Consider the following 15,211-nt stretch of genomic DNA (forward strand, 5'->3'; position numbering starts at 1 on the left):
TGACAGGGGAATACATCGATCCTGGATTAGAGAGATGAGATTCACTGAGGTGACCAAAGCGGAGAGGAGTGAAGGATGGAGAGGAGGAGGAGGTGACTGGTATGGTGTGTGAGAAAGAATTAGAAGAAGAGGGTTGACAGAAATCTTAATCGAGAGAAAAGGAGAAGAAGAAGAAGAGACTGCAAGACTAAACTATGGTAGTTGGATCTTTTCTTCTGTTTTATTCCAGGGAAACAAAGACATAAAAGTGCCGACAGAAGGCGGAGGACAGAAAGGCCTCAATCTCTTCTCCTTTACCCACAAAGGTGCTGATGATCTGCTGGTTTATTCACTCAGATTGACTAGATATAAGAATCATGTCCTGAATTTACACCTGCTTCAAGTGATGGAGGTGACAGATAATGTCAGTGCTGACTGAGAAGAGATGATAAGAGAATGAGCAAAGCAGAGAAGCATACAGACACCAAATACGAATCAAACCTTGAATAAATTGTCCATTTACTGTATGCAAACAGCAGATCCTGTATCGAAGATAAGTTAAAAATTACATTTACAAACTTCCATTCACCTGAACAACACTTATGCTGGTGTGGCACTGCCATACAGAATGAATAAAATTTGCTTTTATGAGATCCATGTAAAATTTGAATGGAACTCAATGTTACTGTACAATGTTATGAACTTAGTTCATTATTTAAAGGCACAGACTAGACAAGGAAGTCTTGGTTATGTTGCATACTTACCAGGAAATGTTGAAACATGACTGACATGTTGTTCAGTAATTGTGTGCTCACAAAAATGTGTTTATAGAATTTTATATTATATTGAATAATTTTGGACTTTTTTTTATTTTATCATGTTAAAAATGTTTGTATTGTTATGTTTATGGCTGCATTGATTTATTTTTTGGCCACACACGCTGCAAACACAACATAGGCATATAATCACCTCTTAAGTTGATATGGCAATAGCAGTTGCCTTTTGACACATCTAGGAACACCAACTTACATCTAGGACACCTGATGTAAGTCCAATATTCATTCTCCTTTTAGTTCTGTTTTGGTCTCCACCAACTCCTGAGGGAAATAACTGACTCTTTATTATTATAACAACAACAACAACAACAACAATAATAATAATAATTATGATAATAACTTTATTGATATAGCACTTTTCAAAACAACCATTACAAATTGCTTCACAAACAAGGACAAACAAAAGAAAGTTGATAAACAATCACCTACAAAATCACAGTCAACAAATAAAATAACACATAAAACAGTTAAAAGTAATGATAAAATAATGGATAAAAGTAACACATAAAATTAACAGATAAAATAAGTAACAGGTAAAATAATTAATCAAAAGCCATATGTAAGTTTTGAGAGATGTAAGCTGTTCCAAAGGGTTGAAGCCCAAAAGCCCTGCCACCCCTGGTCTTCAGCCCTGACCGGAGAATAGCTGACAGGGTCTTATCAGTGGATCTCAAGCCACGGTCTGGTGAGTAATGATTTAGAAACTCAGCCATACCATGCAGGTCCTTAAAAGTCAAGAGTAAAAATTTTAAATCAATTCTAAAATTGACAGGCAGCCAGTGAAGGGAAGATAAAATAGGGGAGATATGATCATGCTTCCGTGAATTGGTTTAAAGTCTGGCGGCTGCATTTTGGACACCCTGAAGCTGTGTAATCATTTGGCCAAGGTATGTAAACACAGCATTACAATAATCCAGATGAGAAGTGATAAAAGCATGAACCACTCTTTGAAGATCATTTAAAAAAAAAAAGAAAGATTTAATTCTAGAGCTATTTCTCAAGTGGAAAAAGCACGACTAAGCTAATCTTTTAACATGGGACTCAAGAATGAGCTGATCTAAAATAACTCCAAGGTTCTTAGCAGTGGGTACCACATGCTGAAGTAGAGAGCCAAGAGCAGGCAGAACTTGGCCATGAGTGTGCTCAGGGCCTATAATAAGGATTTCCGTTTTGGAGGAGTTAAGCTGAAGAAAATTTACCCCCGTCCAGTCCTTAACCGCAGCTAGGCAGTTATGCAGGGAAGATATCTTAGCTGATTTAGATGGTTTGCAGGACAAGTACAGCTTCATCTGCATAGCGATGAAATGAAATATCATGCTGTTTGATAAAGTGGCCCAAAGGGAGTAAATAAAGAGAAAACAAAATTGGACCTTGACTGGAGCCCTGCGGCACCCCATACATAGACAGTGCTTGAGAGGAGGTAAAGCCATCAACAGACACAATGGATTTTCTGTTAGAAAAGTATGAGGAGAACCACTGGATGGCAGTCCCGGAGATACCAACCTATGTTCTCAACCTTTCAATAATAATGCTATGATCTTCAATTGAATGCCCTCAATCTTGTCTATGAAAAACATTAAAAACCTTTCACAGTTTACATTAGAAGTAATAGGGACACCAGGAGAACCAGGGTTGACTGATCGATCAGTGGTCTTAAATAAGAAACTAGACTTGTGCTGGTTGGAAGTGATGAGCTCTGAAAAATATTTTGCTTTAGCAGCTATTTACTCAACTATGCAACACCTAGTCTCTATTTATCAGAGTTTTTTCTGTGAGCATCTCTTGAAATGATGCTGATGAGATTGGTGAGAATGAACCAAAACAGTGAAGTTGTGGGTCCAGAGAACAAAACCAATGAGCTTACAGGTGCTGACATTCTCCATAGAGCTGAGAGGAACTGCAGAGTCTGGTGATGATTCTCTGTGGGTCAGTTCACTATGAAACACCTTTCACATAAATATAGTCATTTGATCCATTGTGAATATAAAAATATTGATTATAGCAGCTTTAAATCAGAAAATGAACTAACTAATAATGTATCGGTATATGGATTTGGAGACTGAAATAGTTTCCAAGTAAGTTGATTTAAATGTAAAATCACAGCCAGTGTAAATGAAAGCAAATCGTTTTTTGACATTTGACCTAGTGTTTAAGGACATATTAGGTCATATGTACTATCTTCTGTGACAATGTGCAAACATTCCTAGGTCACACTGACCATGTTCAAATTGTGCAATTGTGAATATTGTGTGTTTTCAGCTCAAACTACAGGTCATCTTATCAGTACAGTTGGACAAGACAAAGTAGAGAGACATCTGTTTTTTTAAATGGGCAGTATTATTTTTTATCCTACACTGAGGTAAGCATTTGATAGAGAGGTTTTAAAGACAGCAACCTCTTATAAATGCTGTCTCACTGCTTCAGTATGAATGCAGACAGCTCCTGTTTATTTTTGGCAGCCTGGGTAATGTCCGTAAATCGTTGGTGGGGTTTGCGGATGACAGGAATGCCACAGATGCCAATGCCAGATTTACTATTTATATTCAAATCTTGTATGCTTTATTTGAACAGAAATACAAGTAACAAGTAAATGTGTGTGCTAGGTCACCAGGTCACAGGTCAAGAATAGTGGGAGTGTCTTGTTTTATGAGGATTTGGCAGGACATACCAGTGAGCCTTTCCTGCTTGGGTGAGGCTGGCTCCCTAAATCTCTCACAGGGCAGAAGGGGTCAGTTTAAGGGATGGGGTGTCACCTTAGTGGGGTGTGGCAGAGGGTATGCAGTGGGAAAATTCCTGGTTCACATTCCACAGTCCTTCTGATTGAATTTGGGGTGTCTGGGTGCCTCAGCAACAAACCATGTGCAGTAAAAGTGATGGTCTGAGTCTGGGATCTATGACACATACCCATGTTTCCCCCTCAATCTTTTCAGTGTCTTTAAATATCAAATAAGTGGATGAACACAATCATAAACAATGAAGGAGATGAATAGCCTGTTAAGTCAGCGATGCCAAATAAGCTTCCATACAGTGCTACACCCGTGAGTTAGTGGGCCCATGTGAGGAGACAAATCGTATCCTCTGGGAGTATACCAGGTCCGCCACATACAGTCCAAAGTTGACGAAGGAGAACACGGCCACCACGACTTTGCTGTCCCATGGACACCTCCCTTGAGGGCATGATGACGGTCGCCCAGGGGAGCCATATTTAGTATCAAAGCAGAACACGGGCCACACCACTGATGCACTCAAGTAGAGCAGAACCTCTAGCAGGGTGCACACCACCACGAAACGATCAAAAGACATGCAGCGTACGGCCTTGGTCCGCCCACACACAGTCATTATGACCACGAGAGTAGTCACAGCAAAGCAGAAAGCATAGACGACAACACAGTAGATTGTGGCACCATAACGTGTATATTCGCTCCTATTGGCCAGAGCTCCAAAGATGATACAGGCCACAAAGCCCTGAACAACTTTGAGGAGGCCGGAGACAGTGGCCATGTAGCCCACCATAGTCTGGCCTGGCCTGGCTCGGCACAAGGCCACTTCAGCCCCGTAGGCCAGAGTACCCAGGATGGAGCAGACAGTGACAGCAATGCGGAAGTTTCGGACATCACAGCCGGCATAGGGGCACTCAGATCGGACAAAGAAGAGTGGGTAGACCACGGAGGCCGTCACATACCTGCAGACAGAAAAACACCAGTGTAGATATGATGTCATTAAACCAGGGGGAAAAATGCTTTGGAGGTCACAGTGGGGCGAATAAGGGTAGTGAAATACCTTTTGTGGTGTCATAGTACAAGTTCATATGTGTGACAAAATAATCTCAACTCAAGTTCCACTCACTAGCTTTGTCAGAGCTTTCAACCTTTCATTTAGCACATAGATAATAGGTGCTTGTATACAGGAATGAAACCGTAACCTCTGTCTTGGTTCAACAATGGCTACATCCACTTATCCCATATATGACCTGTTCTAATGTTCTCAATGGTCCTCACTTTGGTCACATGATGACACCTTATTCAGTTCTATTCGCTGATGAAGACCATGAAATCAGTTGAAAGTTCTGACAAAGCTAGTGAGTGGAACTTGAGTTGAGATTATTTTGTCACACATATGAACTTGTACTATGACACCACAAAAGGTATTATTTTTTAACAATGCCATGTTGTCACCTTCTAAAGTTGATAAAGCAAACATATAAACAAACAGTGGTTTATCTACATATGTGACTTACATGAGTGTTGCGAAGGCCGCACATGTGACCGTGAGGTTGTCCCAGGATATGGGCAGGCAGCTGTAGAGGCGAGTGGCATCCAAGAAGAACACCAGAACTGACATGCCGAAGCAGAAGCACCACGCCGCCATACAAAACACACCCTGTGAACCGCTGTAGCCGGCACTGTGGATTACCATGGCAATCACAGAACAGCCCATGGCCAACTGACAGAGGCGGGCAGCACCCAGAGGTGAGCAGAGTGCCCTCATGTTGAGGTACGGACCACCATGTGAATCCATAACTGGGTAGGTGTACAGCAGGTGAAGGCAAAAAATAAATATTCCACAGCAAGATTTTAAAGATGTAAAGTCTTCAGGGCCTCAAAGAGATTTTGAATGTCCAGAAGCTGCACAATCGAAGATGATGTGGAGGTCAGGTCTGAAGTCTAAAGTTTTAAGTTTTAGCTCAAGTCCAAGCCAGTGCCACAAAAACAAAATCTAAGAAGCATTCTTGTGGAAAAATGTGACATCCAGAGATTCCAGTCCAGTCTTTTTAATTTCAGTATCTTGACAATATCAATCAAAGTATAGATGTATGAAATGGTCTCATACATTTAAAGAAATGGTGCAATCAATTACTCCTCTCATGAAGCAGCCTCTCACAGCCTTTGCCTCTCAGTCTGTCTCTATCTTTGACTTCCACTTTTGCTTTTCACCCCTTCAGATGAAATCACAACACTGTTTTGGTCCTGGAAAGCACCCCTGCCTTCAAAGATCTTAATTTAGGATAAACACATGTCTCTGGTTTTCTGCTCAAACACTGCTGAAACTTCCAGTGTCCTTGATGAACATATGGCAGGATGTCCGGATTCTCAGGTGTTTTAAGGTGGTATTTTTACCTTGTGTGAATGTGTTTTGGTTGCATTGTTATGCAGAGTCACCCTCCCCTTTCTCGGCTGTGTTTACAGACTTGGTTGGGACTTTCTGATACTCTATTGGTGAATCACAGTATGTCACAGTCACAAAGTTTGTCACAAACAAAGGTGTAAATCCCTCTTTGAGATCTTCTATAAGAGCTGAAGCTGACCGAGCGGGCACGTACACTCACCGTTCTGCTGAGAGATCGCACTGACTCATATTTCACAAATATCCAGACTCAGTATTGTGCACCATGCAAACCAGGAAGGATGGGTTGAAATCCCTGTAAGTGTAGCATTATGTGTTGATAAATTCCTCTCTCTATGACGAGAACTTGTAGATCCAAAAAGTCCAGGATGTTTATTAAGAAGTTGTCAGTTGAGCCATGTCTTCCAGGAAATAAATACTGCAAAGCCACAGCAAAATTTGGTCCCGTCAAACCCTTCAGCTGCAATGGTCCAGTCCAAAGTCAGAATCTCCTCGCCAATCTTCTTGGATCTCTTACCCAGACATGTTGGGTGTGTATCTGTTGCTGTAGACATTCATAGCCACCACCAGCCGTCCTCAAATGTCAACCCTCATCTTCTTACTTTCTGTCACACACTCTTCCTCCTCACACACTTTCTCCTTCCTCACTGTCCTTCTGTCCACTATGAGGAGGGGGTGCTGCCAGTCAGTCAGACCAGAATGGAAGTTATTTAGGGTTGGGCCATCACCAGATAAGTGTTGGGGGGATGTTTACATGTGGTTGGGCGTGGAGTTGGGGCATGCAGACACATTGCAGACCCCGTCTAATGAGGCGAGATGACATGCGGTCTGTGTTGTGTACAGATCATGACCAATATGTGTTAATAAAGTTACATTGTAAATTCCCTGAATTTTATTAAGGCGTTCCAGTGTGTCTCTTACTGGAGTATATCTGTATCAGTGATGTCATATCCTCACACCTAAATGAACAGGATACCATTTCAAATGATTCCTGTGACCAACACAGGAGTCAATAATCCTTACCTCTGAGCTCATGGAGGCTTTTTAGAGTTGCATTAAAAGATTTTTAATGCCACATGGGGGCCTCATATCAAACTGTCAACACAACATTAAAGTCTAACTAAAATTAAATCACTTTGATTGAAAACTGAAATTTATATTCTAGATTCTTTGGTTTCATGATGGTGCCCCTAGTTTTACATTATTTCTATGACATGCAGTTCTGCTTATGTAGCACCAGAGTAGCATCCGCAATGCAACCTGAGGCAGCGAGGGTGAGACTGGGCACAGTATGTGCAGCCACACAGGCACGGGACATGGATATATCCTCTGGGTGGATCGGAGCCCTAACACCAACTCTACTCATGAACAGATGCCTCAGCTGGGTTTGAAATAACTCTTGAGCGCTACCGTTGACTGAAAATGGCCTCATTCTCTAGTAGCAGCTAATACCATGACACCGGTGGCTATCAACCTGGCTTCATCTGCCAGGATAGAAACAAACGGGGGAAGAGAGGAGGGCTAAGGGCTAAGCTAAGCTAACTCCTCATCGACTATCTCTACCCAGCATTGTCCTTGCCAATGCATGGTCTCTGGTGAACAGAATGGATGAACTGTGACTGTGGATCACTACTCACAAAGGGATTATTGACTGCAATGTGATGATTTTTACAGAAACATGGTTTAAGAGTAGCATCCCCGATAGCGCTATTGAGCTACTGGGGTGCTACATTCATGGACAATGCCATTATTGAGAGGCACTGCTCTGCTAACCTAGAATATCTCATAGTTAAGTGTAGACCTTTCTATCTTCCCAGAGTTTACATCTTCTGTTGTGACTGCAGCATACATCCTCCTGGATGCTAATGCTAAGCTTTCAATGAAAGAATTGCATGCTGCCACTAGCACACAGCTGATGCTAGGGTGCTCTAGTTCTTATATAGTGTTAGAAGATGGATCATTCTAGTATGACTCCATTACGTCATGAAGCCACCATTTCAGGCCTGCCCAAAAAATCCTGAACATAAAAATGGTGAAAAAAAGTTTAACGGTCTAATGGTCACAATTCAGTACTACATAGATCGCAGTCCTGTCATGTTTTCAACAATTATTTTCTAACATTTATAAGAAATCTCTGATTTTCTTTTACATCGACTTTAATATGAAGACGTAAAGCAAGAAATGTTGGGTTTGCATCAGCAGTAACTTAACATGACTCTGATATGGCTGCCCCTTGGCAGGCTTCCAGAAAGCTGGCCAATCAGAACAGAGTGGGTTCATCGAGAGGGGGGCCTTAAAGAGACAGGAGCTAAGAGACAGAGGCTGAACTGAGGGGCTGTATAAAGGGCCAGTATAAAATAAATATTTGTGGAAATAATAATATAAATATATAAATATAAATAAATATATATATAATAACAAAATGTAGTGTACATAATGTGTAGTAGAATGGAGAGAAAAATGTATCTTTATTTTGTGTCAAATGAAACCCTCACATGGCAAAAGCAAAACATTATCCCCATCAAAGTTAATCCTTGACTCTACAAACTACTTAAATTTTCCTTCTCTAGGCTATCACTGAAACATTTTTTTTAACATATAACAATAACTGATTTCACCTTTACATTAAAGGGTTCCTACAAACCCTGGAAAACATCTCTGGCACCACCACCCCATATAAAGGGCACATGATGTTATTTGGCACTGGAAACTGTGTGTTAAAGGGATGTTAAAGAAGATGTAGCAGGTCTGCAGGCCAGGGTATGTGCAAAAAAGGTGATGTTTATTAACAAAAGTATTAATGAAACAGAGGCAAGCTGAAAAAAGCAAACAAGCAAATAAAATCTGCAGCCTTAAAGCAAGCTGCCCCCCAATCTCCTCCCTACTGATACCTGAATGGCATTTTACTCTCTCAGCCGCACCTAACTGGAACCTACCACCTGCTCAGGTAAGTATGGGGGTGAGCTACACAAACACTAGGCTTTCAAATTATACAGAACACCACACAATTATAAACACTGGTTTTCTTTGTTACTGTTGACAATCACAATCTATTATAAGCACACAAACACAGTCATAGGTGTGCCCACTACAACCAAATGTCATTTGTCATTTACTATGGAACAACTTTACCCATCTCCCCACATCCTAACAATGCCCAATCCCCCACTGCTTAGAGGACCTAATGATGCAAATGTGTTTTCACTATCCCTGATTGAGCAACTGATCTACCCACAACAATACAGGCAGAACAACTGAAATAACATGTGCAAACAAAGATAAACCACATTTATCAACCAATTTATTCAATTATTTACAAAAAAAAACCTCACTGACAAATTACATTCGATTGAAAATAATGACGATTTTACACACAAAACAATGACAACATTGGGGAAAAGGACCTAGTGAAAAGGGAGAGGAGCAGCCTTTTCACACCATCACATGTCCTAAACCATGTTTTGGGTTATACCTCATTCACTTCATGTGGATAAGTAATGTTTCAGTTGCAGGGATAAAACAATCAGCACTTGATTCTGAGTCCGTGTACAAAACTATCCTCTCATCTTAAGATCACCAGCAGCAGGCAGGCCGCCACACATTGGTTTTATCATATCTGTCCACAGGTCTCTGTCTCCACCTGCAGGTGTGTGACAGACTGTGGTCTCTCTGCTCCACATCAATTTACATTGGTGAATATAAAATTGTACAGAACAGCTGCATAAACGCAAGGGTGACATGTAGTCATTTGATGTGGTAATTGACAGTAATGAAAGTAGAAAGTCTGTGCTGTGGGTATGGTCTAATATTACACTGGAAAAACATATCGTCAAGTTAGATTACAGTCCACAACATAGGCTACAGCATAATTACTTCACTAAATGTGAAGTTAGGGAATAAGGGGGCAACAATATGGGAACCTAAATAGAATTTATATTGCAGGTAACTAAAAGGACGCTTTTCTAATATTACTGGTTGTGTCTGGATTTATTTTGCCATTGTATTTATTATAAATTCCCAGCTTGAAGAACCAAAAATGAAGATTGTTTATACATGATGTGCTTTACTTGAGTCATGTAATATGTCATTAAGTTTATTAATATTATTATAAATGAAAAACACTTGACAGTCCAGAGTAAAATATCTGTATAAATGTACAGTATATATTTAAAATATATACTTTCCTTTACAGTGAAAGAGAGTTTTCTGTTCAGACTGTTTCTTTTTATTTACACGAACATAAAATCCACTATTTGATCAGAATACAGATGATATGTACGGTGTAGATTTCCAAATATGTAAATAATATACTTTTTTTAAGTATATTGTTTGCCCGTGAGACGAAGCATGTCCTGTTTGTCCACAAGACATGAACCTTCTAGGACGTCAAACAGAAGTTATACGAAAACTTCAATCATTACAATCTGTCAATACACTAATCAATTTGTTTTATTTGTCAGCTGCAAAGCATCCTGAAAAAAGACTCTGCAGATCGTTTGTGATTTTTTAAAGCCAACAGCAGTTTCTGTGCATAACCATCCACCATCCTATTAAAATCCTGGGCTCTGACCAGGTCACTGGATGCTAATGGCTAATTATGTACTCTGAGCTAACAGGGAGATTTGCTTCTTGGAATATTGAGAACATTTTTTGTGCATTACTTATGCAATTTGTGCATAAGTTAAAGACACAAAAACAATTCCTCATGTTGATCTCCTCATAAGCTCTCATGCATGTGTATGCATCTCACAAAGATGTTGCTCATAAACCTGTCTAATGTTCTATTATTCAGGTGGCCAGAAATGCTCCATGCAGGCTTGTGTGTGTCCCCCCACCCAACACAATAAATGCAGCTTTAATGTGTTTGGACTGCCAACAAAGGGTTATTAGACATCTTTGAGTTGTGGTTATTTCAGCCTTTTTTACTTTATAAATTTAAATATATTTCAATTCACTTTAACGACCACACAACTAAGCTGGTGCCATTATTAAAAGTTATGCATATTTAAAATTCAATAAGGGATTTCAAAAGGATTCAGATTTAATAAGTGGATTTGATCCTGGATTTGAATTCCATAAAATGTTATCAAACCCCATCCTCTTCAGAAACGTGGACAGACATTTTGATGAGTGCTGTGTGTACTGCCCCCACATCTCATCTTGATGTGACATCATATAAAAAGTATGTCATAGATGACATCATACAAGATCAAAGCTATGAACAGTCAGTAAAATGTTTTGGTTTTCACTCACAGCTCAACACAAAGTCAAGCAGATAAAACACTAGAAGTTCTACATTGACTAGGAATACAAATACTTTCTTGATGAACGGACAAGGTGACACGTTAGATCCTCTTTTTGAGCTAAACCCCGAAGGAGGTCAACTGTTTATCCTGCGTATCACCTGGCAGGGGCGGCTCACAGATGAAAACCGTAATGCTATGCTTCAGGAAGTTATTGATGCTCTGAATCAGGCCTCAGAGGACTCCGACGAGGACTATGACAACCAGGACATCTTACAGGATCCTGAAATTGAGGTCGGTGCTGAGGTGGAGGTTGACATGGAGGCCAGACAAAATGTTGGCGAAGAAGAAGAGCAGGAAGAGCCACTTCCTGATGAAGATGGTGTTGAGGAAATTCGTGATGAAAATGTCATCGACGAGCCGCTGCCTGGAGGGTCCAGGAAGAGAGGCAGAGAGGAGGATAGTGAGGATGAAGAGAGCAGCACCAGATGCCTCAGATGTGACTGTGTGTTCAATTACAACAACGACGCACAGAATCAGACTCAATTTGGTGCTCAGGAAGAGCGCGATAAAGATGTCATCAACGACCCGCTGTCTGCCCGAGATGAGGAGGATGAAGAAGAGGAGGAAAGCTCCGACAACTACAAATGTGACTTTCCAGACAGTGATGTCAACAGTGTTGACTACAGTGAGAGTGACACTGATAGTGAGTGTTGAGTGTCACAGTCAACATCAAACCCTCTCAAACACCTCATGAGTGCATCACATCGACGAGGTGATAACAGCAACACTGAAACATCTTACTTTCCCTCTGCACCAACACCTCTCCACATGTCATCGCTTCATTTTCTACTCTGGACAAGACAGTAAAACAGCAGGAACATTACACACAACACCCACCAGCCGATCGTCCTAGAGGGGGATCCCGTCTTTGAGCAGGCCCTCCCAAGGTTTCTTCCTTTTAGTCTCCAAATGGAGGTTTTTGGGGAGTTGTTCCTTGTCCTCATTGAGGGTTTAAGGGCTGGCTGAGTGTTATCTTCCTTAATGTGGGCACTGTAAAGCCCCTACACGATGGGCTCTAAATTGTTCCTTAGTGTTGGTATGAAACAAAAAATAATTAAAAAAGGTCATTTGACTTGCTGACTCATTACTGTTGCTTTTAGAAACAAGAGAATGACAAAATTTTGGTGAAGGATGTACGGACTGAAAGCCGGTAAAATTGAAATGTCCAAAGTCAACTTTAAATTTGGTTGACTTTATTTGGGAATGGCTTTTCAGCAAACTGTCTATAAATGCTTTAACTGTCAATTTCAATATTAGTGTGAAAGTTTAACATGAACATGCACACATAGCCTACCTTCAACTGATGGTTCACAGAAGCTTTCTGACTAAAACACACAATAATGAACCGTGTACAGTAAACACACCATCAGAGCTAAAGACAGAAAAAATAAAAACATTGCCATCATCTAATATCCTGACAGAGTATAGCGCTGTATTCTTCCAATATTTGACCACAAACTCTAAAATATTGTATCACACACCCTCGACTGATAATGAATTACTTTTTATATTCCATTCATGAATGACCACTTTTTAAGCCCTTTAACTTCATGACATTCTCTGTGCTGCACGTAGACATATTTGACTTCAAATGGTACAGGTACGTAAAACATTACATAAATAACTGGTACAAAATCACACATGAAACGCAGCTTTGCCACACTTAATTTAAAGGATACCTTCACAATTTTTCAAGTGTGTCTTAAAACAACAGTCAGATACCCAAATGAACGTTGAAACTGTTTTTTCTGGCTGTAATCATTCCTCTTGTTCATACTAACCATTAGAAGATCACTTCATAATGCACTTTCAATGTAAATGATGGAGGACAAAGCCCAGTCTGCGTTTTATGCGTTTTAAATGTATTTAAAAGTTTATCTGAAGTTAATATGAGGCTTAAGCCCTCAAGGTTGGTCAAATCACACGGATAATTTACAAAGTCTTTGTGTTTAGCTGCAGTGGAAGGATAGGAATTTTATAGTAAGAAGGCTGTAACATGGAAGATATCCACTTGATATGACTAAGTTGGATGGCTTAAGCTTCATATTAGTTTCAGATAAACGTTTGAATATCTTTTCGCACAAAACCAGGACTGTGGATTTTGTCACAAAGCACATATGTTGTAAGTGGTGGAGGAAAAACTTACTCAGCACGACTCAATTTTAGACATTTTGATTGTAGATCATCCAGAATGACTGTAGAATATTTCTCAAAAAACACAACATATAAAAAGAAAAGTAAAGTAAAAACATCACTCCTCTTTCCAAGGCAGTTATGGCCTTGAGGAGACGCTTGTCTTTGCTGCTGCAGCCACCAAGGAGCGCTGTTGCAGCAAAGCAGCAGTCTAGCAGAGCTAAACGCACCCTAGGGGCCCCATGTGTTCACTACAGCTTCTCACTACAACCTTTGAATGTCCAACTCTGTATAATAAGCAAATGAGTAAAATTTGACTTTATAATAAATCATGGAAAAGATAAAATACCTTTGAGATGATGATAACTCAAATTTCTGATTGACAAGGTTGTTTGTCTGCATCACAGTTAAGTAATATGAACACACACAACCAACACAAACTCCATAAACCGCCTCTCTAAGTGCCCGGGGCTTTATTTGGCATCAAAGACTCCAGGGGCAGTTGGAAGTAATTAATTTGCAAGAGGGAGACAGAGAGAGTGTGTGTACGTGAGACAAGTGGGTGGAATGCACTCCTCCCATCCACCCACACACACACACACACACACACACACACATACACACACACGGCTCCCCTCTGTGTCCGGCCTCTTTTTGAAGTCCCTCCTGCAGCTAAAACACTCTGAATGAGGAGGCAGCTGGGGAGAAGCCTGAGGAACGTGCTGTAAGTGTGTGTGTGTGTGTGTGTGTGACGATGACAACGTGAAAATATGGCTGTTTGTTTAGTATCACCAGTGGACAGTCAGATAAAGTCAAGGCATGTGAGTGTCAGAGGCTGCAGGAATTTGTGGATCATGAGGTCCATCACAGCTGTGGTCTCCACGGTTTGAAGAAGGCACCTGAAAAATGTCAAAGTGCTCTTAACACACCGTCCTTCACTTGCTTACAAACCCGCTTTAACACACTCACAGTGCCTCTGATATGGCCGTGACAACTTCAAATACATCCTATCGTATCATATTTACTGTCCTACAAAGACAGAGAGCGTACAGTAAGTACAGGCACGGTGAAGTTGAGAAAAATGGTTTGAAGTTTTCAGGCTGGCCAGTCAACTGCATAACACACAGTAAGATTGTAAAACTTTCATGTGGTGCTATTTTAGGCTGATTTATTTTACTCCTACCACCCCCCCCCCAAAAAAAATTGCCAAAGAACCTCCGTAATAATAATTATAAACTTGAGATACTGCACTTCCCCTTTGGATAATCAGAAGTTCTTTTATAGTATAGTACAAAGTCAAGAGGTTGTGATAGAGCACAAGATAGTAAAGCTCTGGAGTAGCATTCCTACACACGCGCAGTGGCGTCTGCTTTACACAGAACTACTCTCCTGAGACTGAAAATGTGATCGCTGTTATTACTCTTTGGAGCAGTTTCTAAACAAACTAATGTGACCGTAATCTTCGGGGTGAAAGAACATGTCAGCCAGTGCAGCTGCATGGCTCATTGATGTGTTTTTAATAGTTTTTGGATTACAACGGAGTTGTACGGAACAGAGGAATAAGATATATCAGGCTTTGGATACGCACACACACAACACTTTTAAGTAGTATCAGTTCATTGTTGGTTTGGCTTTGAGATTTGTTGACAATAAGAAATTGCCAGCCTTATCCTTTAAATTACCCAGAAATTTTTTTTTTATATTTTAACATCTAGGTCTGCTGATGGAGATTATCTGATTGAAAGCTCCATAACAACACAGCTACTAAATGGACCTTGAGGTGAGGTTGTGAATTGTTTTGTTAAACTTTAATTCAAGACAATATTCAAGACA

General features: G+C 40.4%; 1 protein-coding gene across 1 annotated transcript; it reads right to left on the bottom strand.

Annotated features, from left to right (window-relative positions):
* Nucleotides 1-1,139: 1,139 nt before the first annotated feature.
* Nucleotides 1,140-6,720, bottom strand: LOC137177473 (myeloid-associated differentiation marker-like protein 2). Its single transcript, XM_067583816.1, has 2 exons — nucleotides 5,053-6,720; nucleotides 1,140-4,497 (listed from the first exon to the last, which is right to left on the bottom strand). Exons 1-2 carry the CDS (start codon nucleotides 5,331-5,333, stop codon nucleotides 3,846-3,848), a joined length of 933 nt encoding a protein of 310 aa, XP_067439917.1. The 5' UTR covers nucleotides 5,334-6,720; the 3' UTR covers nucleotides 1,140-3,845.
* Nucleotides 6,721-15,211: the final 8,491 nt, after the last annotated feature.

The sequence above is a fragment of the Thunnus thynnus genome, chromosome 3 (genome assembly GCF_963924715.1).
Source record: "Thunnus thynnus chromosome 3, fThuThy2.1, whole genome shotgun sequence".
NCBI classification, from domain to species: Eukaryota; Metazoa; Chordata; class Actinopteri; order Scombriformes; family Scombridae; genus Thunnus; species Thunnus thynnus.

Bases quoted from the DNA above. Each gene is read 5' to 3' on its own strand.
- LOC137177473 (XM_067583816.1), bottom strand. From the start codon at position 5,333: ATGGATTCACATGGTGGTCCGTACCTCAACATGAGGGCACTCTGCTCA. The intron at 4,498-5,052 runs GTAAGTCACATA...TTCTGTCTGCAG, and splicing joins GCGGCCTTCGCAACACTCAT to GTATGTGACGGCCTCCGTGG.